This window comes from Manacus vitellinus, unplaced genomic scaffold (assembly GCF_001715985.3).
Source record: "Manacus vitellinus isolate BGI_N305 unplaced genomic scaffold, ASM171598v3 scaffold_1_pilon, whole genome shotgun sequence".
Lineage (NCBI taxonomy): Eukaryota > Metazoa > Chordata > Aves > Passeriformes > Pipridae > Manacus > Manacus vitellinus.
In genome coordinates, this window is record NW_021939396.1 from 57,503,549 (window position 1) to 57,530,384 (window position 26,836).

The following is a 26,836-nucleotide window of genomic DNA, read 5'->3' on the forward strand; positions in this document are numbered from 1 at the left end:
TGCTGACACTCAGCTTTTGAAAAATCAGTATCACAATATCTTTCGGCAAACCTCCCAATCCATTAAACCTTCTTAAGGAACAGTAATGAAGCTGAAAATGTACAGCAATGACTACCCATCATATCCACTAGGCTCTAATTTACTTTCCTTTTTCTTTATGATCACAAATCATCCCTTCTATGTCTGTCTCATGCAATAAACTTCAAGCACAGACTATTCAGCACTTTTTTGTCCTGTGTTTGTATGGTAGCCACAACAGTAGGACCATCATCCAATATTAGTATACTTAAATATTACAGAAATGCAAGCAATAGTTAATGTAGACACCTGTTCTTTTGAAAGGAAATATTTCAGCATGGTTTGCATATTAACACAAAAGCATGTTATTGGAACTAATTAGAACTGTTATTGTGATCTGGCAGAGTTAGAGAATGTAAATGCTATTGTGTTACATATTCAGCTTTAAGTCATGAAACCACATTCACTGCACAGTAAAAGTCAAATGAAAAGTATTTGTTTAAAATTAATACATAAAGGAAAACATACATTATATAATTTTATTACTTGAGAACAAGTAGATCACCTTCAGAAGGCTCCATTTACCGTACAGTAAGGTTTAAATCCACATATTGAGGTCAACTAGATAAAATGTGTTGGAGTAGAAAAGTAAGGTACATTCCTCTCTAAGGGGTTTACCACATCCCCTCAGCGTACATTCTGGTACATTCCACAGCTTCAAAAGGACAGAAATCCTGTAAAATCTGCCCTTCAAATGGATTCTATAAACATGGAAAAATTCATATCCTATTGATTATATACCAGGTGAACTATTGGAAGTTACAAGTTTCTATATAGACTGGAAAAAAAAAAAAAAAGAAAAAACTAAAAAACTTTCTAAAAAAGAGATTTTACTTTGAAGCTTTCCTTTTTAAACAATCCACTTTTTCCTTTTAAATATTTTTATTATAGTGTATATTTTTTTAAGGACAACAACTATTATAACCCAAAGTATGGATATATTTTAATATTTATTTCCTCAGATTCTTAGTAGATTTTTTTAGACCTTTAGCAGGCAAGACAATGAAAAAAGTTCGGTCATCAGGAAGTACTATCAAAAAGTAAACAAGAACATCTATGACATAGGAAAGAAAGATATTCATGTTCTCTTCCAGGAATAATGATGCTGATGTTCACATATTTGCTTTTCTATTTTGTCTCTGCTTAACCTTCGCTCTCCCAAGAGGAACAACACTTGCCACTGACAAATTATTCACATTGTGTCAAATGACACTAATCAAGTAATTTATTAGCATAAGTTTTCAACTGTTCCTCAGAACAACAGCACTAAATAGGCAATTAATTCTGAAGTCATACCGAGGGTATTAATAGCAGTGGAAATGAAGAAGGACAGTGTAGCAGGAACAATTTGGTCAATTGGGTAAACAACACATATAACCCCAAGTAACTTGATTTGGTATTTATCTGTCTATCTATTCAGCTTGATCTATGCAGTCCACAGGAAAAAAAAAAGGGTTGAGTGGGGATCAGCAAGGAAATACTACTCCAGGGAAAAGTGAGTTTATGAAGATGATATCTGTGATAATTTTATTTGAAAAATAAAGAAGAGTTGAAATATTATTTGAATAATAAAGAAGAGTTTAATTTCCATAGTGCAGCTTCACTTGGTTTCAGACTGATATTAAGTGGACAGATTTTCAGAATAGTTCTTCATTATTCCTTATCTGCAAATCAGTGTGTCAAGTGTTGCACACTGACAGGTCCCTTCAAAATTTGGCTTTATGATCTTACTATGCCATTTCTTTTGCAAGCTCTTTGTTCACATTGATCAACTGCAAAATCCTTGAAAATCATTCTGTGGATATGTCTAAAATGAAGATTAAAGCACTGTGTAATATGACTTGAGCAAGTGCCCCAAACAACACAAAAGAAAGGAATCTGCCTGCAAAATGCCTAACATATTTTTGGTCTTGAAAAAGCACAACACATTGATCCTATTCATTTTCAGAATTATTGAAAAAGCTGATTAATGGTAGTCTTGAAAAAACACACGATTTCTTCCACCAGGGTTTATGCTCTGAATTGGTGGTATCTCAGCTCTTCCAGGAATGAGTTTGTCAATCTCATATTTGAAACTTCATAAAAAATATCATAAAACATGAAGTATAAAAATCTTTTCAAAATTTCCTTTTTTCATAAAAAAAAAAAAAATTAAGATTGGGTTTAGGCTTAACATTTGCCACAACTTTTGGAGGAATAAAACTGTCACAGGAAATGAGCAACCGAAATGCATGCATCCATAACAGAGATGCAGTATATTTTACTATCCACTATCCACTATCTGTAATACATTGATTCAGTGCTATTTATATTTTTTATTTCTATGTACATTATTTCAAACTTAGGAACAGATCATATTTCCTACAAAATGCCATTCTCTGCAGTTGTCTATGAGCAAAGAACATGCAATCAGACGAGTTCACCACAGTTCCTATTGGCTCACCTTCCCCCTGACTCATCTGGTTAAATTGAGTTTATCTGATTTAATGGTAATGAGATTGTCAGAAGTATAGGAAATGAGTGGATGTTCTGCTAATAAGTAAAGTATTGGTCTCGTCGTTTACCCCTACTTGGCAGAAATCAGGTTGAGAACAAGTTGAAAACAAATCAGGTTGAGAATAAATCAGGTTGAGAACAACATTCCCAAGGGCAAAACAAGTTTGATTCCACCTTATAATGTAGCAGGTACGTAAAATTAACTAATTTGAAATAAAATTATGAAGATAAAATAGGAATGTTAACATGATATTGATCATGCTATGTAATATTACTGTAATTTAACAGTAAGAAATATCTGGCATTAGTAGGCATGTACATTGTATTTTCACTAATGTTACTTCTGTTTTACTGTTTAAAGAATTCTCCCATACTTCTATGCATTTGAGAATCCCTACAGAAACTAAAGTGTGGTGTTTGGTTTTTTTTTTTTCCTTTTGATAAGGACATAAATTTCCCAACTATCTGTCAGGACTCCTCACCTGTAAGCACACAGAGAGTTGCTATTGAGAATATCACTGAAACCTAGGTGCTTCTGGATTGAATTGTTTGCTCAACTAATTCTTCCAGATAAGTACGAACATCTTGTGGAAAAAAAATATAGAGTTACAAGGCCTCTGCCAAGTTATGCATTTTAGCAACATTCAGCTGTCTGAATTATTATTGAAGCTCTGATATCTCTATGATGAATATACTTTCTACCATAAATCGAGAATCCAGCAGTAGTTTTGCTGTTCCCCTATGTGATATCTTCATCCTGGTTGACAACTGTTTCTCTTCTTCTCCTCCCAGGTTAGGAAGAAAATAGATGCTGAGAAAAGGTTGGGTTCGTTCTGTTTCCATCAGGCTGAACATGTTACTTCTTCCTTCCCTCTTCACATTATAGGCTCCCACTAACTGTTCTGCTCATTTCTGTGTTCCCACTGATACTATCATTGCCTAGAAGAAATCTGAAAAACCCAAGTGAGCAGCAGATCAGATCTGCATTTATCACCTGTGCATCTTCTCCTCCTTATCCACTCCTGGCATTCTATTTTAAAACGCAATACAATTTAATTATTGTTAATTGAAATTACTTTGAGTATATTTCACACCAACATTTGCCTGCTGCTGTGTTGATTGAACAGCTGAGCTATAATTTTCATTGTTGAAGCTGGCTATAGAAGGACAGCTGTAGCTGTGTATGGTGGCCACTGAGTCTTCGTTTTTACACATATTTAAAATTCAGACAACAGTTTGGTATGCTATAAGAACACTTTAGAAACACATCTAATGTGATTACATGGAGATTTGCCATGAAGCTGCAGTCAGTTCTCTGTACAAAGCAGCATTTTTGTCCTGTCTACCCAGACACACATATTTGAGAATTGTCAAGGTACAATTGTCCAGTGAATATCTGGACATATAGTTAGTTGGAATTAGCTGATCATTCAGAAATAATTTTCCCTTGAGTCCCTGAAGCAAAAGGCGCAAGTTCTTGAAGACTCACACAGCATTAATCTGCAACATGTCCACTGCTGCACCATTCTCATTTCTCTGAATTACATTAGGAAAAAGTAGATAAGTCAAATGTTACCAAAACATCAGTGGTAAGAGGTGGGGTTCGATGGAAAAGAATTTGTAGCATTATTCTCTCACACAGAGGCACGAACTGAGCGGAAAGGGTAAGGGCAATAACCTAAAAGTCTTCTAATAAGCTAAAAACATGTTCACAATTCAATGAAACCATCAGGAAAACTTAAGAGAAGACAGAGACACTACAAAGATTACTAGTTTATGTCTTATCTTTCAAAAAGTTCAGAAAGATTTCATCTACTTAGAAATTCCACAGACTCATGAAAGTGTATGTTATTCATCTACAATGGGGGAAAAAACTACTACAGATTTCTTTCAAATATTTCCCCCATATTTTGGAATCAAAGAATAGTGTCTGTATCAAGAATAGTGTAGACAGCAGGACTAGGGAAGTGACTGTCCCCCTGTACTTAGTATTGGTGAGGCCATACCTCAACTGTTCAGTTTTGGGCCCCTCACTTTAAAAAGGACATTGAGGTGCTTGAGCATGTCCAGAGAAAGGCAGCAAAGCTTTTGAATGGTCTAGAAAACATGTTTTATGAGGGAGCTGGTTTGTTTAGTCTCAAAAAAAGGAGGCTGAGCGAGGACTTCATTATTCTCTACAACTACCTGAAAAGAGGTTGCAGTGAGGTGGGGGCTGTCTCCTCTACCATGCCTGCAGTGAGAGGACTAGAGGAAATGGCCCTAAGCTGGGGCAGGGGAGATTCAGGTCAGATATTAGAAAAAATTAAATTCACTGTTCAGGTGGTCAGGAATGGGAATAGGTTGTCCAGGAACGTAGTGGAGTCACCATGCCTGGAGGTGTCCAAGAGGTGTCTGGATCTGGCGCTTCATGATGTGGTTTAGTGGCTTAGGGGTTACAGTGATAGTGCTGGGATGATGCTTGGACTGGATGATCTTGAAGGTCTTTCCAACCTTGGTGACTCTATGTCATTCTTATGCAAACATTCTTTCAGAAACAAAAGAACACATATCTATGTATAGAAATGTCTATTGAAATACAGATGGAAATTTCTAGCGCTGAGTATCCATAACATTAATTGTAGTTGATTCATATGCTACAAGGACTCAGTATCTATGAAAGACAGCTCCCTTCTCTTGTTTTCAATACTTTCTCTCAATATTTTAGGGTTTTTTAATAGATACTTGGGGGAGAGAAAGAGTAAGACTTGTATTTTTGAGGAAAATAAGTACACATAAAATATGGTAAACTCTACTACAATAAAGAGCATATCCCTTTTTTAGACAGGTAGGACCCCACACTTATGCAAGAAGGATTTAAAAGCATCCTTGAGAGGAAAATATCAACTCTCAGCTTTTTTGCTGACAATTAGCAATTTAGTCACAACAATTCATTATCCAAAAAATGTCAGATTAATTTCTCTCTTTAATATGGCCATGTGATCAAGAGCTGTGTCTCCTAGAGGTTGTACTTGAGGTCTTCCCATGCAAGCAACTAATTTTTAAAACCTACAGTCTAGGAAATACTACAGTTTTTAGCATCATTCCTCAATTAAAAAATAGAAGTAGCATCACTGGGCTCAGATTTTTTAGAGTCATAAAGTTTTGCATATATTCCTGGAGATTACTTGAGATTGATACAGTTAGGAATGACTTAGACAGGTGAGAATTGTCTCTTTCAGTGCTTACTTGTGAATAAGGGAATGCATAAATCATTATGTTTCTTTCTGGGTTCACCTAGACAGCTCAGCAGACCAGTACATTGAGCCCTGTGATGTGATGCTGCATCATCATTTGAGGTGCAGTTCTTCAGCTTAGCCTACTCCAAGAAAATTATTAAGGGAGCTTTTCCAGTTGCCAGGACTGCAATTTTACCTATCCCTCACGTACATAATGAATTAGTGTAGTAGTACTTGATCAATCACGGACCTCTACTGTACTCTAAAAATTTCTTTTAATGAAGTGGAATAAAAATATCTAATAAGCCATATTTGGCAGTCTCTTAAAATAAATGGTAAAATTTTATTCTGCATCATCCAACGCAATAACATTATTCAAAATAAAAAGTCCTTATTCAACTTTTTTTAATAAAAGATATATTGAGACATTTAACCATCATAAATCTACAAAGGGGATCTCTGCCTTCAATTTTAGAATGTGCAGAAGTAATTAGGCTGACGCTTCCTAAGTGGATTTTTTGAGAACCTGGGATGAATAATGAAAAGAATGAAGAAATCTTCTTTTTTGTTCTCATGTCTGGTCTGTGGAAGAATTTATCCATTTTTCGATATACTTAAAGAATTTCCATTAAAGTTACAAAAAATCGTAATTTGTCTAGTCATCTTCATTAAATCATAATGAGCAGAGAATACAACCACACTTACAGAATCAACCTGTCACTTTTTTCACTTTCTTCTCATGGTTCTCAGTATTAAATTTCATGACAAAGGTAAAACAGTAAACTTAAAAAAAATTAAAATCCAACATTCAGGGTTTCATTCTACATGCCATTACACAGATATCTAGTTCACTTCCTTTTTTCCCCCCCATCATGCACTTATTTAATCTTAAAAAACTTAGGCTTTGAGCTTCTATCCAGAACCTAACCCTAAAGTTAATAATCTAAATCAACTTGTAAGTTCTAATAAAAACAAATCCTCTCTAAGCTGCACCCTCTTTTCCAAAACACAGCCAGAGCCCGAAGAGGGCATTTCATGCCACTGCTACTCAGGTTCATCACACTACCAGGGTATTTTGGAGTGGGAGTGAGAGGAGGAAGCAAGAGAACAAGACACATTCTCTTCTCCCTCTTCCCAGGTGCTGCCATATGGTACAGCTTTGTGCTGGTGTACGTACAGGTCTTTCATTATCTGCTTTCTCCCATGGGCAATCATCTATCATCTGTCATTGCACTGTGTTTACCATACTGCCAGTACAGCCTGCACCTCTCCAGGGTTTAGTTCTGCTTTAGTTTTGCAAACCCCAATATCATTGCTTATTTCCTACGTTTCCCTGTGCAATTTAGCTTCATTACAGCTACTGTACAGCATGCAGAGAAAGATAATTTCTCTTTTAAAGTGTCTTTGCATAAAACATTACAAATTCAAATTAGGAGTTCATGGCTTAACAAGAGATAACCCTAGCCTCGCTCAGTATAAGGTCAGCAAAGATTTTGGTCTACTGGCAAAAATAAGTTCAGTGAATAAAGATTTTAGAAAAAAATATTATTGTTTTAAAAGGTCAGTACAAATGGTTACAACATTGCAGCAATGTTACCTTTAAATCCAAACACCAAATTGAAAAATACGAAGGGTGCCAACATAAAAAGCAGTAGCTCACTAAGTAATAAGATGAAAGCAGTGTGAAAAGTCAAGGAGGCATTTTGAAAATTACATGTTTAGAATAATGATAATAGTAATAATTATATAAATAATCCATGTATTAATAGCTTTATATGTGTAATACAAATCTATATATTAACTTTTATATAATATTTATCTGTATGTAACTAATCTCCCTGTACATATATTTACTTTTATATATGCATGCATGCATATATATATATATGTATATAAGAGTTATTTGTTTGAAACTGTATGCATTTTGTAGTTTTCTTTTACAAAAAGCAACTGATAGGGCAGGGATAGTTGTGGCAAGCAGAATATGCTGGATACAGCAAAGTAAGGACAGACCGACCTTTTAGAGAAGCCAAAAATGATTTGCATGTGGTAATCTCTGTTCTGTATTTTTTCCAACTCACTCTTCTTGCTCTCTCAGCCTTGTTAAATTAGTATGTCACATTGTGGCTGATACACCTAACATGAGAGGTCATTTAGCAAAGTCTGGACCAGTGCGTCCCAGTATGTGATATCTTCAAAATCTCTTACTTTCCTGAAGGGAAAGCAAAAGTTTTGTCAGTTTTGCTGCATTAAATGTATTCTCCTGCAAATGGTACTTCCAACAAAAAAGAGCAGTGAAAATCTTCATTCATAGAGAAAAAGTCACCCACTGTGCCTTGCTGCACCCAGTGAAACCATAGACATCCGTCTGCATGACAAACTTACGCAGGAATCAGTGGCAGATCTACGTTAGTGCAGAGGGCCAAGACATTGCACTATGTCTGTGAAGCATATACTGCGAGGAGACATAAGGAAGGAGAAGGGTGAGAGAGGTCTGAGGTCACGAATCCGTGATTATTTTGCCCAGGGGCTCATACTGCAGCATCAGAAATGTCACCAAGCTCCTCTGGGTGAGTGGACAGAAATCTGAAGCTGAGCCCTGTATCCAGATCTATCAGTGGAACAATGCCACTGAAAAATGTTTCATTTCCAAAACAGATCTGGCAAATTAATATTAAATTCTATGTTCACTTCTAGGTAACGCAGAAAAGAAATACAGCTTGTTTTTCTCAGTCTCTGTGTCCTATTTTTTGTAGGTGTTTTTTTTTTTCTCCCTGTAGATTTTAATGAAATTGTCTACTGCTGTCTTTAAAAGCTAAAACTTAAAAGAAAAACTTTTAGCAGGGTATCAGTCAGGCCTCTAGAATTAATACTTTTCTGACAAAAGAAAATGTGATCCTAGTGCATGCAGTGAACTGCAGGGGAAAATATTTGTACTTAGGTGTCTAAGTGCCTAATTTGCTGCTGCTGACATATGGTTAGAGAGATTCAGCGTCTAGTACGTAGCAATTAAATTACATTGAAAATGAAAGGAGGTTTGAAACTGAGTCCACTAAGACAAAGAACACTTGAAAAGTTGAGTGTTTCAAGTATTAGAAGATTGCTTTTAGGGTTTTCCAATCTAGTATCAATACTTAAAATATTTTCTATATATAGTAGGGAGTGGGCAATCAGTAAACTAAGCACTCTATGGATTTTGTACTCATTCTACAGAAAATTGGAGCATGTACAATGCTAACCAGAATATAAGAATAATTCAGTGTCAGTTGTAGAGTTTTTATTATAACTCTGCCTTATTTTGAAGTGCACTTTTGGTAACAACATTTTATGTGAATCATTAATTCTTATACCTTAAAACGTGTATCCTTGAGCTATAAAAGATATGGTACATCTTCATTTTTTACAATGTGGCAAAAAAATCATCCTAATACTGACTGAAGCAGATATAAAGAATGACAGTGCTAGCTGGTATCAGTAGCATGTAGTGCATTCTTCTATAAAGCTATGTAATATAAGTCTGCCTCCTATAAAGCTATTTAATGCAAGCCTGCCTCACACTGGTTTCCATTTCCAGTGATGTTCTCTAAAGCTATTCTGTTTTAAAAAGAACAGGAGCCAGTTCTATTTTCAGGATATCCAAGGTAAATTGGAGGGATCAAATTATTCTCACCTATTATAGACCATGCTCAGCTCTTAGTAGCTGCTCAGTTTTGGTAGGTGGCTGTTGACCCTCAACACCCCCAATGCCCAAAAGGGCTGTTTATAAAGGCACAAGTTGCTCTTCCCGCTATTTGTAATATCCACCAAAACAATCACAATAATAGTCATAAATGGCATAAATAGCCTAAATGCTTGTATCAGCCTCAGATTCATCAGTTTTAATGACGAGCTTGCCTGCAATAATTATGGCTTTCTCTTTCTTTTCTACAGTAGTCTTGTTTCATGTCTCAAAAAGTCTCACTGAGTTTCTCTCTTCATCCTAATACAGAAGGTACCAGGGTGGGTTCCACAAAAAGGCTGGATGGGTTCAGTAACAAATAGTCAGAAGTGATTGAATATTCGGCATCAGAATTGAAATGCAGACTCTTCCTCTCTCTCTGGGCAACACTGTAGCTGAGAATTGAAAATGTTCTAGGGGTAGAGAGGTTAAGAGTCTTGTTTACAGAAAAAAAATTGAGGGCCTATTAAACTTCTACATCATCTGAAGATGAGCCTTGGTCTATCAACTTAATGATCAGGGGTTTCCACATACCTAAAGAAAGAGTATGATGCAAGGGTATGATTAGCAACCCTGAAACTCAACAGAACAACCACAGAGATGTGGATTTTTTTCAGTGAAGCTGAATGTCAGACAGACAACAGAAACATCTGAAGAGATAATCCCAAGTGTTTTGATGATTTTCAAATGGGTTGGGAGATAAGTTTATGGGGTTTTTAAATGCTTTCAGGGTATTTTCTTATTCTTGCACTGACATATTTTGTTACCTCCTAGTTGCACTGAGAAATGCAGTGGGGAGATGAGGCCTTGAACAACCTCAAATTCAAGACCAGTTTCACTTATTTTTCCCTTAAATACGTACATTTTGGTTTTAGTTACTATAGCAGTTTGAGGACCAAGTAGTCTCCAAATCTTAGAGATTTGGATTTTTCATATTATCATCTCCAATCTTAACGATTTGGAGAAGATAATATGAAAAATAACATATCAATTATACTACAAGTGCACATTTGCTCATTTACCACAGTACAAAACATGAAATGTGGAAGTTCTTGCTTAAAATCCTGTTCTTGTTCCAGGTTTACAATTTCTCTCCACATAATTTTAGTAGGTGAAGTTCATGGACCAGATTTTCTAAGATACTCAGGATCTAAATATGCAGCTGGGTATCTAAAAGGATTTTTTTTTCCACTGGCTTTGGGTATGTAAATGTTTCATAAATAATGACCTTTGAAAACACAAACCTAAGTGAAGATTGCTTTGAACACAGGAAAAAAAAATTCCAGCTTCTTAACCTATGACTGCTAGGCTGACACATTCTGAGATGCAGCAGAAAGAGGTAGCAGTAAATGAAGAAATAGGCAGAAACTACCTATTATGACAATCTGTCATAAAATAGGTTGTTACTGCTCTAACACACCTATACTAAAATAATTAATGCAATTTTAAGCAAATGGAAAAGTATAGGAGATAAATACAAGTTATAGCAGTGTCAGCCTCCACGTCATACTGAGGTAATTTATCCTGTTCTTTAGACTCCACAAACAAGTTGGTATGAGACCTGAGCTACCTAATTTAATACCATCTCGTTAGCACTCTTCCATAATGCACACACTTCTGTGGTTTCCATGAAGGCAGTCTCTCAAGTAATATTGTCAAAAAGACAAAAATTCAGTTTAATCTCTTCCTACAGAGTGTGTGGGGTTTCCTGAAGTGAAATACACATATCTTTTTGCAGCCTCCACTGGGATCTGCAGTTCAAGTCCCATCCTGCATCCAGGTACTGTCCTTGAGCTAGCACATCATGTATTGTTAGCTTCAACTTTTACTTCATACCAAAGACATGACGCTAATTGATGGCCAGTGGTCTTGGAAGGTGCATGTTTGGCAACAACTGCATATGACTCTGTAGCAGTGGCATCTTTCTGTAGTTCATCTCACACAGAAACCATAATCCCAGAGCTCGGAGCTATGAAACATATTTTTATAGCCTCTGTGATGTGATTAAAATTCCAGTCAGAGACTGTAATTTTTCTAGCAACTTTTCCAATCAGCAAACCTTTGATAAGACAGACTTGTAGCTGCCTGACTTGGAGACTTCCCACAATGAAGTATTTTCTGTAGCAGTAAATTCTGGGCTCTGTGATTATATCCAGGATTATATTTCCTGTCCACCCTGGTATACTCAGCATTTCCCACAGCATATCAGGCCTTAAGAGAAATCTTCTCCCTCTGTAACAGATCAATAATTATGAACCCATCTCTCAACTACAGTCTACTCAATGTTCAGTTAGACACTGGCACAGAAACAGGACCACACCATTTGAGATAGAATATCTTTTCTGTACACAGCAGGCCTTCCTCTCCCAATTTCAACCAAGGCATTTTTATCTTAGTTTACATAAATGTAAATTACACTACAGTTCATTAATTTATCAGGCACTGGAAAAGTCAGGGAATTTGTGTCTGTAAACCTTCTGAAACCTTGAATTTCAAAACACTGGGAAAATACTCTGTAGGGAGATGTTCTGCTTTCTTTCTTTTCCTCATATTTACAAGGTATAATTTAATATTCTTTATGTAATGGTAATAGCCAACAGATTTTCTTAAAAAAAAATAACACACTCATCAACATCTTAGACACATACATACATACACAGACACACAGATACCCACACCCACACACCCCCGAGCGTTTCTGGACTTGTATTTCCTCAGACAGAAAATATTAAAGGAACATTAAAACAATTGTAAGGAAAAGTATAAAACAAGTCAAACATATAATGATATTTCCCTAGCCCCTGGATATTAGATGGACTTCTTGACCTAGAAGTAGAATTTTCTGACAATATCAGAGAAGAAAAATCCATCCAAACCTGTACAAATCAATGAATTATGGGACTCAGTCAAATGTTGAACAAGAAAACATGAATACACAGCTCTGAATTTTGATGATACTTCAAGTCCTATGTACAGAACCATAAAAAAATACAGAATGTTTAATGAGTATCCCAGACTAATGGGATAAATTTCCTCCAAACTTGAAACTTTGTTTAAACATTTCTATTCCTCCAAATACCTCTCAATAATCAGAACACTCTTGTTTTGCTAATTACATAACCATTTGTGTTGATATAAATCATCATAACTCCAATCAAGTCAATGAGTTACAAGATCATAAAATAAAAGCAATAAGGACATCTCTGTTTGAATTAATTGGAGCTGTACCAGTTTATATCAGAATATTGCTCAGGAGTAACTCAGCAATATGCCCATCACTAGAGAGACACTTATAAATTGTAACATATTTCAATACCTAAAGTGACCTGAGAAAAGTTCATAGCACAAACAGGCAGCATCAGCCTTAATCTCATTTCAATTTGTTTTACGTGCTGAAGTGAGCTGATGTGGAGACCAAAGTCATACTGAAACCAATGTATAATCAGTGGAAGCACAATAAATAATCACGTTATATTTTTAGCTCTTTGCCCTAGCAGCTCGTTCCTTTGTTATGATTTGTTAAAGAGAACAAAACACTTGTTAAGATAGATTTCAATTTGTTCTTGCTCTGTGCTGCAGGTCATTCTTTTGCTTTCCCTTCCAACTCGGCATATTCTCTGATTCTGTGATCATGTCCCCCTCGCTCCACTCACCTCAGCTTGCACAGCAGGGGTGAACAACCTATGCTTGCGTTGGCCTTTAATGATATATTGCAGTGCATTAGTGTTTTTTCTATGAGGAACAGTGGAGTAATACAGCTGGTAGCTACTGTCATCGTGAAGGAGGAATGATACCGTGGAAAAGGGCCCTTGCATCTCATTATATAATATCTTAGTGAAGTTCTTTATAATTAAAGAAAGATTCTTTCTACCTAATGAGCAGCTAGAGCTTCACACTGTGCATTAAAAAGATGAACACAGGGGGCTCATGTCTTCATTCAAAACTATCATTAGAGGGGTTTAAAGAAATTATTGGAGCCTCTTCTTTTATCCACAAAACCAAACACCCGTAACCCACTCTAACACCACAAAGCTCCTGTAAAAGAGAACACAGTCAATTCCCTTAAAACAATCAAGACTAATACATTCGTCTTAAGTGGTTGGTGTCCACAGCCTGAATTTATACAATTTTTTTACTCACTCATTGCTAAAGCAAACCCATTATAGAAAAAATAAAGAAATTACATAATTGGATCAAGGAGAGAAACTGCAAGAATGGGAACAGAATAAGAACCTGTTTTTCAAAACTATAATTATTCAAAATAAATGAGATGAGAGGTTACAGGATGACCAGGTCCACCACATTAGAGTATAATAAGATTTTTTTTATCTCCACTCTATGCTTACCATTTTCAAATAAGATGCTTTTTGTTAAACTCATAATACAAATAATGATTTCAGTGAATAGCGTTCTTAAAAACCATTAGACTGAACAGATACACTAGAAATGCCTATCTTCTTGATATATTTTGTGATTCTTAAAGTATCACCATACCTTGCACTGCAGAGACAGAAAAAGACTAAACTACTATAGTGATACATTACTGTAATACAGAATGGGAGACAGTTCCCAGGGCCCTCATAAGACTATATTTATGCCAGTTATAGTTTCTGGATATTCATCTACACTTGCAATGAGTGGTCTAAAACACAGTTATGAAAATTACATGATACCTCACACCTCCAGGAATAACCCTTAACAATTTACAGCCATGTTCAAGAGTAAACTCTGGGTCATTTTTCGTCAAATGGGTACTCTTTACAGTTTCAAATTTCTGCATCCCGAGAGAATCTTTGTATTTTACTTTCTTAGAAATGGGGGAAAAAATGAACTTACACATTGAAAAAATTTATGAATAATACTTTTGAAAGCTTTCTATTAATATTAATAATGGCAATATATCTGCTCAACTAATGGGTAAAACATAGACTGAAGAGCTCAGGAGTTAAAAGAAATTGCTGTATTGCTACAGGATCTGATCCAAACTCCCTGAAATATAGCAGAACTTTTCAGTGGCCTGACCTGCAGTTATTAAGACAGAATTATAATGCAAAAGTCCTTTTGAGCCCAGTGAGAGACCTGCTATTTGTATAGAGTATTCCCAATGTTCATTTGTATATCATAATAACTTTGTATGCAGAGAATTCTTGTGAAGTTTAAAAGGCTTTTCTATTATCTTAATCACAGACAAAAATTTTGGCAGAGCTGCAGGAAGGAAATCCTCTTCTGTAAAACCCAATGTGCTCTCGCTGCGAAATTATACCCTGCACCAAACTAATAAACACTGTCTAAAATATTTTTTCATAACTATTTTAGATTTCACTTCTCCCCATGGGAGACAGCTCTAATTAATTTATGTCAATAATACGCATTTTCTTCGTTTTATCCATTTTGCACACACCACCTTCAAACAAAAGGGCATTTTTAAATATTTCACTTATAAACTAAATCTCCTAGCTTTGTGATATTCCTTTTAAACCAAATTCATACAGCTATAAGCTGGTTCTATTTTATAATCTCCTTTGCTTTTATTGTGCTAAACTTGTATTGAAGAGTGTACAGCAGTCTGTCAATAGAGCATATTGTAATTATACAAAAACTACACTGATATTCTTTAGTTTATGGCATCAGCCTCCACGTGTTAACCAGAGCAGAACTCTGCCACTGTATCAAACTATAAACATACTATCAAACTGCAGTTCACAGTATGCTATTGCACATCCTCACTCTACTCATCCCTGACAACTCACACTAAATTACACCTTTGCAGCAGTCGACTTTTCTTGAGTAAATCTTCTAAGCTAATTTTTCCTCACTTTTCATTTTACACTCTGTAATTCCAGGTTCAATCTATTTGTACTGCTGTCAACCACTTATGTGTATATATATGCACTCCTAAGTGTGCATACATTAAGCATGTTCATGTCCTTTTTCAAACCATTAGGATAGAAATACAGTCTGTATCCACTTAGACATCCTACTGTACCTCATTAGACATCTCTCTTCTAAAATGTAGCCTGTGCATTAGGTTCTTTTTAGTAAAGTTCCTTTAGTATTTCAGATAGTGATTTTAGTCTCCAATAGTGCTAAAATCCAAGCCAGGAAGTTTAAATCTTTCAACCAAACTTTCATTGATGAGTACCAAGACCTTTTTAAAATGACAAAAACACATTAAAAAATTCCATTATGTCTGCTAATTTTGTAGAAAAGAAGGACTGACAGGAATTCTCAATGAAGTATTAATTAGATCAATACAGTCTACTCCTTTTTAATTTTGAAATTGCTCAACTTCTGGATCTTCTGTCCTGACAGAAACACATTACTTCTCTTAATACATTTTCTAGAATTATTACTGAAATTTGATGATCCTCAGTGAAAATTACAAATACTACAAATCTATATTTCTACCTTACCTACCTTCATCAAAATCTAATAATGTTTAAAAGACACTTAAATCTACTTCTTCTTAACAATACATTATTTTTGCTGGAAATTTTTGTGTTAAAAGTACAAAAAAAAAAGGTTGGGGAAAAAAGTTTGCATTTGACCACTCGAGAACAAAAAAAAGATTATATACCAAAAGGAAAGGTATACTTTTGATTTTAATGCATTAGTCATTCCTTTATAAGGTCTCTGGATATTTTGATTGCTTTTTATTTCTTAATATAGACATTTCTAAGCAGCAATTTACAATAATGCAAACTAACCACCATACTATAGCATTTAATTGTAACTTGAGGACAGGCTATAGAAGATTAAGAGCTTTCGCATAAAACAGAGAAGGTCTTACTACTTTGTTGGAATCAGTGGGGAACCTCCATCCAGTGGAAATCACCATCATTCTCGGCCCCAAAACTGTGCTGAGAAACTTATTCAACTCTTGAGTCATACCAGTTCCACCCCAAGATATCCCAGGAGAGAAGTTCTTGAGGAACTAGCCAGGAATCTCAGACGAGAGGATCAAAGGAAACCAAAGAAGAGGAATGGAAGTTTCAGAGGAATGATATTTAGAGCTGAAGAAAATGCCTTTTTTTTTTTTAGGGGAATGGTTACACACATTAAAACATCATTTTTTGGATTTTTATTTGGGCTTTTTTATCAGAAAGAATAACTAACTCCAGGGTTAAAATTACTGTTTGCTAGCATGTTTTGTGTCTACATACGTAAATTTGTGCATATTTGTAGGGAAATAACAGTTCATGTTCTCTAGAGCAATTCTGTCTGACTGAATAGTCTTTAGAATGTCTAGACTGCAAGCTAACTAAATTTTAGTGTAAATCATCAATATTTACTGCTCTTTCAAACTTATCAGATAAAAACCATAACAACATATAGGGCAATTTGGATGTGTGTTGTACAACAGGACAGAATAAACTTTATAATACAGAAGGAAACTCATTTCACTGAAGTTCAACCTTGTTTGCCCAAGAGCTTGGCTGCCTTGCACTGGCTGGTTGTTGCTTCCAACTCTCCATCTCTTCAATTTCACTCAACATCCTCTCCAGTTACACTCTTCTGTTTTATCCAATATTATTTGAAGGGCTCCCCTTTACTTTTCACATTATTTGACTTAGTGTCTCCTTTAACTAACCACCCCCCCAAAAAAAAACCCCAAACCCAAAAACTAATTTCCTTCAATTATATTTTTTGTTTGATAAGAGAGACTAAAGGCAAGAAGGCTTTATTTGTATTCTTCTCTTTCAGGAAGAGCTCCTATATAGGTCTATTCCTATATATCAAATATTTTGGCTGAGATCTCAATCATCCTATGATAATTATAATTAATAAATGGATTATTAATAAATGGCAATAATATATCTAAAATAGAAAAAATATTAAAGGGACACCAATCTTCCTCCTTTAACTGAGTAGAAGCATGTGCATGGGTTATCACTACCACCTAAACGACTCTCATCAATTCTGAAAATATATGAGGAACTCTGAAGGACTTTAAGCTACTCAATAAAAGTTCTCAAATGCATATTTTATGGGCATATAACCTAAAATTAGTTGACACTGTTCAGAAAGTGCTTTTGTATAAGCACATAATTTGGTTGACCATATTTATAGGTTTGAATTTCATAAAGTATGTATTTAATTCAGTGCTTTGAGCTCAATGTTGGTATTTTGGATAAAGACTACATCCTAAAAGTATAACTGCACCATACAGCTTTTGATTATAGAAAATTATTATTTCATACCTCATTCCAGACTGAAATACTGCTCTAAAAAACAGGATACAAATCAGAGTTTAAAGTTTGCAGTTAATTGCAGTTCAATTCAATTTCCGGGCAGTTTTCAAGGGAAAGATATCTATGAGCAGGTGCAATATTTGCAAATAGAACATGTTCATGAGGGTTTATGCTCTGGTTTAACAGTGATTTTCCAGTTACTCATTGCTAATGAAGTGTTTTGGGACACCATTGTGAGACAGCTTTTATACAATAAATCACATTTTTTCAGAAAGATTTGTATTAGTTCATAAGCTAAAAAGATTACATATTCTTGCATACATTTATTATGTATTATGTATTTTGTATCTATTATTATGCAGTTCTTGATCTAAAATAAGTTTTAAGTATTTGAGTAAGTAGATAAGATTTCTGTAATAATTTTCAATAAATCAAAATTCAAAAGGCCTAGATTTCCTACTTAATTTTTGTGTCCTTGACTTCATTACATTTCCTGCAGGTATAGACTGTTTAGAAATATCTGAAGGAGAGGTTTTATTGGTCTATTACGAAACTCAAACAATTCCAGCCTCCCAATTTTACTGAATGCTTAATTTCATTAACATATTTAGGACTGTGAGCACAGAAATAATTTACTGGAAAACAAATACAAGGTGCCAATACATACACGTATGACTATGAATACATTTCATGAAAGCAATTAAAAATTACTCATCAATATAAGTAAAGCAAAAAACCCCATACTATAGAGATACAGTACTGTGCTAAAATGTAATTAGGTATGCTTTTTAGCCTATACTCCATAGTCCAAGCAGAACATATGTGGATTTCTAGTTCCTATACACAAGTGTTTAGGTTTTTTTAAAGTCTCTTTTCCTTATTTCTTACAAGTAGAGCTACCTCTGCTCACTTAATTCCTGTCTGTGCGTGATTAAAAAGAGATTAATGTTAATTTGTCAAACTAATATACGCCAAAAAGAACTACACCTAAAGCTTTTAAGAATTGGCTTCCAATTCTAGCTTCTGGTTCATTATTTCACAAAACTGAAATATGAAGATGAAAATTGTCTAGTATCTAAGATGAGGTATTTAGACACTTGACATTCTAATTTCACATTTCGGATTTCAAAGAGGACAGCATCAAAAACTGTTCTGAGGAAATCAAATCTTCTTATATTGTGTCATTCCAGAAATAAATAAATAAAAAATCATAGGAGAGAAAACGAGGTGAATAAAATCTTATATTAAAATTCATAGAAACTAAAAATTAAATTAAAAAAAAGAAAGAGAAAATATTTATTTTATTGAAAGTTTATTTAATAGTAACTACCTTATTATGGTGTATAGAATAACCCAGTATCCATATAGACAGAAGATGAGAATATGGTTTTATTTTGTATTCATAAAATGCCTTTCACAATGCAGTCCTAGTCCTAAGACTACAAAACAGTCTTAACAAGTAAGCTAAGCAGCAGCATTCTATTTTTAGATAGAATTCACACAAGCCAGAACCTACAAAAAGGTATACATAACACATTGAATTTAGCCATTTGCTTAAACATTTTAAGGATCAGGGTCTATGCTAGTGACAAAACTGGTAGGCAAAACATGCAGATGGGTAAGGTCAAGAAAGAGGAAAGAAAAAACAACAGTAACACAAAAATATGTTCCACACAGAATGTGTGAGTTGCTGCCTGCCAAGCAATTAGCAGTAGGCAGTACTGTGTAGGCATCGTGGAAGAAATCAGGCTTGCTGAAGTATCAAAAGAGCATGAGCGAGAGATTTGCTTGGCTTCTCATATTTGAGCTTCATAAATACCACATGGGAATATTTGTTTAAAGTCAATCCTAATATGTGAGAAGTGAAGGAATACCAGAATCATACCTTTTGAACCCATATCTTCTAAATGTCTAATTCAGCTAAATAATCTAGCAAGAGAAATTTACCATTTTTATTTGAATACTTTAGGGATAGAGCAGTGATTCAGAACAAGGAATATATGCAGCTGGAAGATTCTTATATTACTTTATATGGTATGTTTTGTCAAAAATTGTTGCATTTAAAATTAACTATTTGCTAATAAAACCTATGTGGTGTCTTTGTGATTTTGTAACAGTAACATTTAGTCTTTGATATCTGGAGAAATTTGGAGAGAGTGGATGTTTTTTCACCTGGTCTTCTGCAAAGTATTTGACACATTTTCCCACAACCTTGTCCTAAGACAAACCTGTAAGATATAGATTGGATGGGTGGTCTGAGTAGGAAGTAGCTAACAGATCACACTCACAGGGTGGAAGTCCATGATTTTACTCTACCTATCAGCCTGTCACAAGTGGAGTTCCCCAGGGATTGATACGAGGCCCCATGCTGGCCAACATCGTCATAAACTGCTTGGATGATTAGACTGAAAGCACCCTCACTGGGTTTGTTGATGACACCAAAATGTGTGTCATCAAAAGTAGAGTTGGACACATCAACTGGGAGAGCCATTTTACTGAGAGATTTGCAGAGGCTGGAACAGTGGTTTAGCAAGAACAATATGAAGTTTAACAAAGACAAGTACCAAGTCTTGCACCTGGAGAAGAATGACCAAACAGCCCAATACACAATAAGACCTGTGTGGCTGGAGAGCAGTCTTGTTCAGAGGGCTCTAGGGGTCCTGGTGGACAGCAAACTGGACACCAATAAGCAGTGCACTTCTGCATCAACAAAGGTAAATCAGATTCTGAGTATCATCTGCAGGGACATTCCTAGCCGAGCTAGAGACATGATCATCCCATTCTACTCAGGACTTGTCAGGCCACACCTGGAGGACTGTCTTCAGTTCTGGCCCCCACAATTCAGGAGCCACATAGACAAACCAGAGAGGGTCCAAAGGAGGACAACAAAGATGACCCAAGGACTGGAATCTGTCCAGTGAGGAAAGGCTGAAGCAGTTAGGTCTTTTCTCCTGAAGAGAGGAAGGTTCACTGGGAATTCATCCAGTATTCAAATACATAAAGCATGGTTAAAAAAGAACAGAGGCTCTTTCTTCACAAGGAGTCACATGGAGAAAACAAGAGGCAACAGGTTGCATCAGGATAGGTTTCATGTCAGCATAAGAAAGACATTTTTTTTGCAGTAAGAACAATCATTCACTGGAACAACCTCCCCACGGATGTGGTAGAGTCCCTATCAACAGAGGTTTTCAAGATGCAATTTGAGAAAGAGCCTAGATAATCGCATCTAGGTTCCTGTTCTCATGAAAGGTCAGACCAGATGATCTACCAAGGTACCTTCCAGAGTGGGCTGTCCTGTGATTCTATACTTGTTACTATAAATCATAAATGTATTTTTATAGTCTTAATTTATATCAATTTTTCTTAGCTTTGAAGTCTAAACAGTCTTGAACTTGGATCTGATGTTTCTCTGTGATGTTTTTACCATCTTGAAGGAAAACTCAGTGTAGTACTATTAGTTGAGCAGATTTCATATTACTGTGAAGAATCGTCCTATATAGTTAAAAAAGAAATTTACAAATCAACACTTATTTTTTAAATGCATTACTATTATGATATCCCCCTGAAAACCCACAACCACAAGAGATAAACATGTTACCTTTGTATAAGAATTTAAATCAATTTAATAGCACTGTAAAGTTCATAGTCTATGTTAGAACCAGCATTCTAAATCTGTAAATTAAGTTCCAACCAAATTCACCTACCATTGTGTGTTTGAGAAAGCATAATAGAGACCACAATATACTTTAATCTCTGCGAAACCTGAGTTATTTATAACCTGCTCTCTCTCCTTAACAGAAATAAGTCATTTGACCTTGTGTTTGGTACACATATTTACCTTTGAAGCATGTGTTCCATGTGTTGCACAGTGCACTGTTACTGCAAAGCACCACTGGTTAAGCATATTTCCCACGAAACTATAAGATCTCCTTTTCAAATTTTTGTAACTTTATCAGACTAATATGTTGGACTGAGCTTTTGCACGCCAAATGTCAGCCAATCGAAAATTTATTTTAGTTTGTTAGAGCTGTAAGAGACGATGAGAAAAGGAGAGAAAATAAGGCTTGTTCTGGATGGAGTTTTTATGTCTAGTAAAGTATGTGTGAATTCAAGGAATGTCAAATACTGTTGCAGTATGCTATGCCTGTATTCATCAATCCAAAACGCCATGGATTCCATGCACAAACAGAATCTCTGGGCAAATATGATTTTAAGCCTTGCATGGGAAGGAAAGAAAAAAATTGACAGTTGTCACTCAACTGTCTCCCATTACAACATTATTCCCTAAAGCCCATTCCTGCTGCAACTCTGGAAAGGTAGTGTTTTTAATTTTTCGTTATATAGTCTTATTATAGAAAATATTCTGGGTAAAAGAAGAGAATTCACTTTTTTCTTTTTTTTTCTTTTTTTTAGAAGTTTTGTCTTTTGAAGCTCTCATTTTGTAGTGCCTTACTTTCCCCTCACTTTCAAATTATAATCAGTATTTCAGTCAATTAAGTAACTTTTCTTTAAAAAATCAGCTTCAACCCAAACTGCACTTAATTATGACATGATTTCATTTCTCTAACTACTGTGAGTCAAAAAAACATAGTCAACTAAGCATCCACTCTACTGCTTCCGCTGTATATCCACATATTTTTGAGTTTCTCTTCCCTTTCCTATTAATCGTACGCAGCTATTAAACATGCAGAGACAAATTTAATTACTGTATGCAATCAGTAGCACTTCATAACTTTGCCTCTAAACATTCTTAATGGATTTTTTTGGCAGTTGTTATGAAAAAGTGATGAAAGTTTAGTTGGTTGGGTTAAAAATTTCTTCCTATGAAAGTATGACCGTTCAGCTGCAGTGTCTCACTTAAGGTTATAGATACTTAGCATCTTGCATGGATTGCTTCATAATTATTTTTTTTTTTTTTGCCTATGTGTGCACTAGTTGTGAGGCAATAAGCCTAGTGCATCTAAGCATCTCTGTAATACACAATGTACCAAGATTCAGCTTCTTTGATTATGGCATTGAATGGTTATTGCTGGCCCTCAAAAGCAAGTGGAAATTCTTCATTCAGTCCTAAACAACAGCAGCTGAATACAATATAAAAAGCATCTAAAATAGATTGCATGAGAAAAAAATTTCAGAAAAAAATCAAAATTTTAAACCCAAGAAACTAATAGCAAAGATTTTGAGAAAATATGAATTGGAAAAAGCATTCAAAATAAACATGGTTCTATTCCAGGTTGGATGTAAACAAATATCACAATAGCAGTACAACGCTGTGAAATGGAAATGCTGAGTTTGAAAAGTGAAGAAAAGAAAAAGGCTGCAAGACACTGTACTGATTTTGTGCTTCTAGGAAACCATTGCCAACAGGGTCTTTATGGATCCCAAACTTCTTTTTCAGAAACTAATAATACTTTCTACCCTTTCTGGAAGTCTAACACTTCTAGGTTCATGTTGAGCACAGGACAACCATGAACTCAGCCAAATGGAATATCCATCTGCCCAGTTCTACAGGAGCTGTGCTACCGTGATTATCTCAGTAAAATTTTGCAGTGTTTTCTCTATGTGTTTTATTCTGACCATTGATTAATTAATATCCTTTCCCTCTGTTTTTGAACAGCTTTCACCCATTCCCTTCTTGATAACAAAATGCAAGATGAGTTGACACCATACTTGTTAACTGAGATTTCGGCCTGAATTACCTTATCACCACCCAACCGCGTTAGATCAATGCAACATAATGGCATTTCATTTCTATTAATTTCTCTTACTAATACAGTCACCATATAAAGGATTACTGTCTGGAAAGTTTTAAGCAATGCAGTTACCTCCAATTACTTGGAAAGTATTCTCTCTCATGCAAACAAGATTATAGAATCATAGAATGGTTTTGTTTGGAAGGGACCTTTCAAGATCAGTTAGTGGAACTCCCCTGCCACTGGTAGGGACATCCTTCACTAGAGGACATTATTCAAAACCCCATCCCATCTGATCCCTTTCAATGATGGGGCAGCAGCCAGTAACCAGGCAGCAAACACATTCACAATCAAAGACTTTAGGTTTTGGGTTTTTTGACTTTCATTGTAAGCAGAACTCTATCAATAATTTCCTTTCAAAATGTTTAACAGTTGCTTATTTTACTATGAGAATTGTTAATAAATCAGTTGTCATTTTAGATAACATTTATTTACTCCTAGTAATATTATTGCAATGGGCCAAATCGCTCGGTAAAATTTTGCCATTCAGAATGTAAAAATCATTCTCTAGACACTCGTTTCTATGAATGAGTATCCCATTCTCTATACATAAATTACAAAACAGGTTTAAAAAAAAAAGATAGACTTTGGAGTTTGAGGTTTAGGAGTTGTTTATGTACAGAACAAATAGAGGTCTACATAGCAAGGTCTTTATACCCTCCTATAGTAAGCTAATAATGGTAACCAAGATAATGAAATTTGGTTTTGCTTAAAGTTTGGCCTCCATGTGTTTCACGTCCAGAAATGGTCTGAATGCAACAATGAAAAACGCTCATGATGTATTTCCTTCTTTCCTTTTAATAATTTAAACTGTAAGCTTAATACCAATACATGTGGTCTGTATATTAAATTTTCAAATATATGCTTCTTTGCATTAAAATCAATAGAAGAGTCACTCTCAAGCAAGAATATTTGTAGATGAGTACAGTAGTCCTGCCAAAAGACAATATTTTCTTTAACTCACATCCATCTCAATCTCACCCAGAAAATTATGCAATTAGTTAAATTTCCCTGCCTTCTCTATGCTGGCTTCAATACTTATGAGTTTGTTTGCAAGTGTGGTGGTTTGACCCTGACTGGACACCAACTGCCCACAGAAGCTGCTTTATCATCCCCTCCTCAGATGGGCAAGGGAGAGAAAATTGAGTAAGAACCTCATAAGGACAGGGAGAAATCACTCACTAGTTATCATCATGGGTGAAACAGACTTGAGGAAAATAATTTAGTTTAATACCAATCAAGTCAGAGTAGAGTAATGATAAATAAAATCAAAATCTTAAAAACACCTTCCCCCCACCCCTCCCTTCTTACCAGGCCCAACTTCACTCCTGATTTCTTTCCCATCTTCCCTCCACAATGGCATAGGACGACAGAAAACAGGACTTACAGTCAGTTCATCACACATTGTCTCTGCCACTCCTTCCTCTGCAGGTGGAGGACCCCTCATACTCTTCCACTGCTCCAGAGAGAGGGTCCCTCCCACAGGAGACAGTCCTCCACCAACTTCTCCAAAATGTGTCCTTCCCACAGGCTGAAGTTCTTCATGTACTGCTCCAATGTGGGTCCCGTCCATGGGATGCAGTCTTTCAGGAACAGGTTGCTCCAGTATGGGTTTCCCAGGGGGTAACAGCCTCCTTTGGGCATCCACCTGCTCTGTCATGGGATAGTCCATGGGTTGCAGGGAGACAGACTGCCTCACCATAGTCTTCCCTTAGGCTACAAGGGAATCTCTGCTCTGGCACCTGGAGGTGCCCTACTTCTCCTTCCTTGACCTTGGTGTTTACAGAGCTGTTTCTCTCACACGTTCTCTCTCCTCTCCAGCTGCAGTTGCAGTTGCACAGCACTTCTTAAACAAGTTATCCCAGAGGCACTGCTACCGTCACTGATGGGCTTGGCCTTGGCCAGCAGTTGGCCTGTCTTGGAGCCAGCTGGCCCATCTTGGACCAGATGGTATTGGCTCTGTTGGACATGGGGAAAGCTTCTGCCAGCTTCTCACAGAAGCCACCCCTGTAGCCCCTCTCTACCAAAACAAAAACCATGCAATGCAAAACTGGTACAGCAAGAAAAGCAAGGAGATAGGAATTGCTCAGGTTTTTATTCAACTAAAAGAACTCTATTACCATAAATGAAAACAAAATCAGGAATCAAAGGAGAAAAAAAAAGGTGGCATGACTCCAGATAATGTTTGTAGAGACCTATAGTAAACATTTAACAAATTAAAAAGGTGAATTCCGTCAGTAAGGTCCTTGCAAATACCACAACCTGTGTTAATTAACTTCTGTCTGCTGTCCAGTCTACTTTGGTGGATAGTGATTCCCTTCAGAAACATCGCCAACTGTGTTGGCACAGGCTTCATGAGATAAAGGCAGTTAACACTAGGATCAGATTTCTGTCCTCGTGTTACGTTTTATTCAGATAGGAGACAGTACTCTAGCATAAACAATCCCTTTTTAGCTCTCTAGTACACATACAGAAATTCTTCTGCTTTTCATGCAAGGAAGGAAAATCAAGCCCTTTTTTATTTTTTAAAGTAAATAATTTTTTAAAATTCTCTCATAAAATAATGTCCTCTCTATATCATTGCACAGAACAGATTTGGTTGGCTCATTTTGATGTTGATTTCTTGCATTTTCATATTTTTTTCCAAAGCTGACTCCAGGTTCAAAAGAATTACTGGGAGCAGCTGGGCCAAAAACAGCCATGGTGAGACTTAACTCAGCCCGTCACCTTGTGAGAAGAGTGGGAGCAGAAGCTGAAGCAATTTCTATGTCATTTACTGGAAAGGAACTCTGACAATTCAGATGGAAACTAAATAAAAAATGTGACTGATGATCTGCCGCTTGTCTCTGCTGAGGTGCAACTCACTTGCCTAAATCTGTTCTTATCAAGACACCTATGCTCAGTCCTTTAGCTTTGCCAGAAAATATACAACTTGCGTCAGACTTTTGAATCTGACTGAACAGTCACACAGATGCTACACACTTGCTGTGACTCCTAAAACCAGAAAATACTCCTAAAATGCAGAAGACCAAAGCACACATACACAATGAGAGCAAAGTATTAACAGAACAGTTGTAAAGTGAATAGATAAATAACTTTAAAATGGGATAATACTACAGAAATATTAAAGTGAATTTTTTAAGTACTACTGAGATCAGTTAATTTCTCAAAAAGTCCTCTCTATGCTTCTGGTTCTGTGCAAGATCTACCAAGTCATATAAGCTATTGCTTCCACATGTTTAGGGGTTTTTTTATTTATTTATTGTATATCCTGCCAAAATCACCATAGGATCCTCAGAGACATGCAAAAACAGAGCTTTGAGTTTTAAAAATGTCCTTTAAATGCCATATTTAAAGGTATTATTGGTTCCCCACTTGACTTCA

At 35.8% G+C, this 26,836-nt stretch overlaps 1 protein-coding gene across 1 annotated transcript in view; it reads right to left on the reverse strand.

The window, feature by feature from the left end:
• The window catches only part of NETO1 (neuropilin and tolloid like 1), a 151,401-nt gene extending 126,277 nt beyond the window's left edge, over window positions 1–25,124 (reverse strand). The window contains exon 1 of the mRNA XM_029959397.1: window positions 24,764–25,124. Within this exon, the coding sequence (XP_029815257.1) occupies window positions 24,764–25,124 (361 nt within the window). The remainder of the gene's footprint in view (window positions 1–24,763) is intronic.
• Between the last annotated feature and the right edge of the window lie 1,712 nt (window positions 25,125–26,836).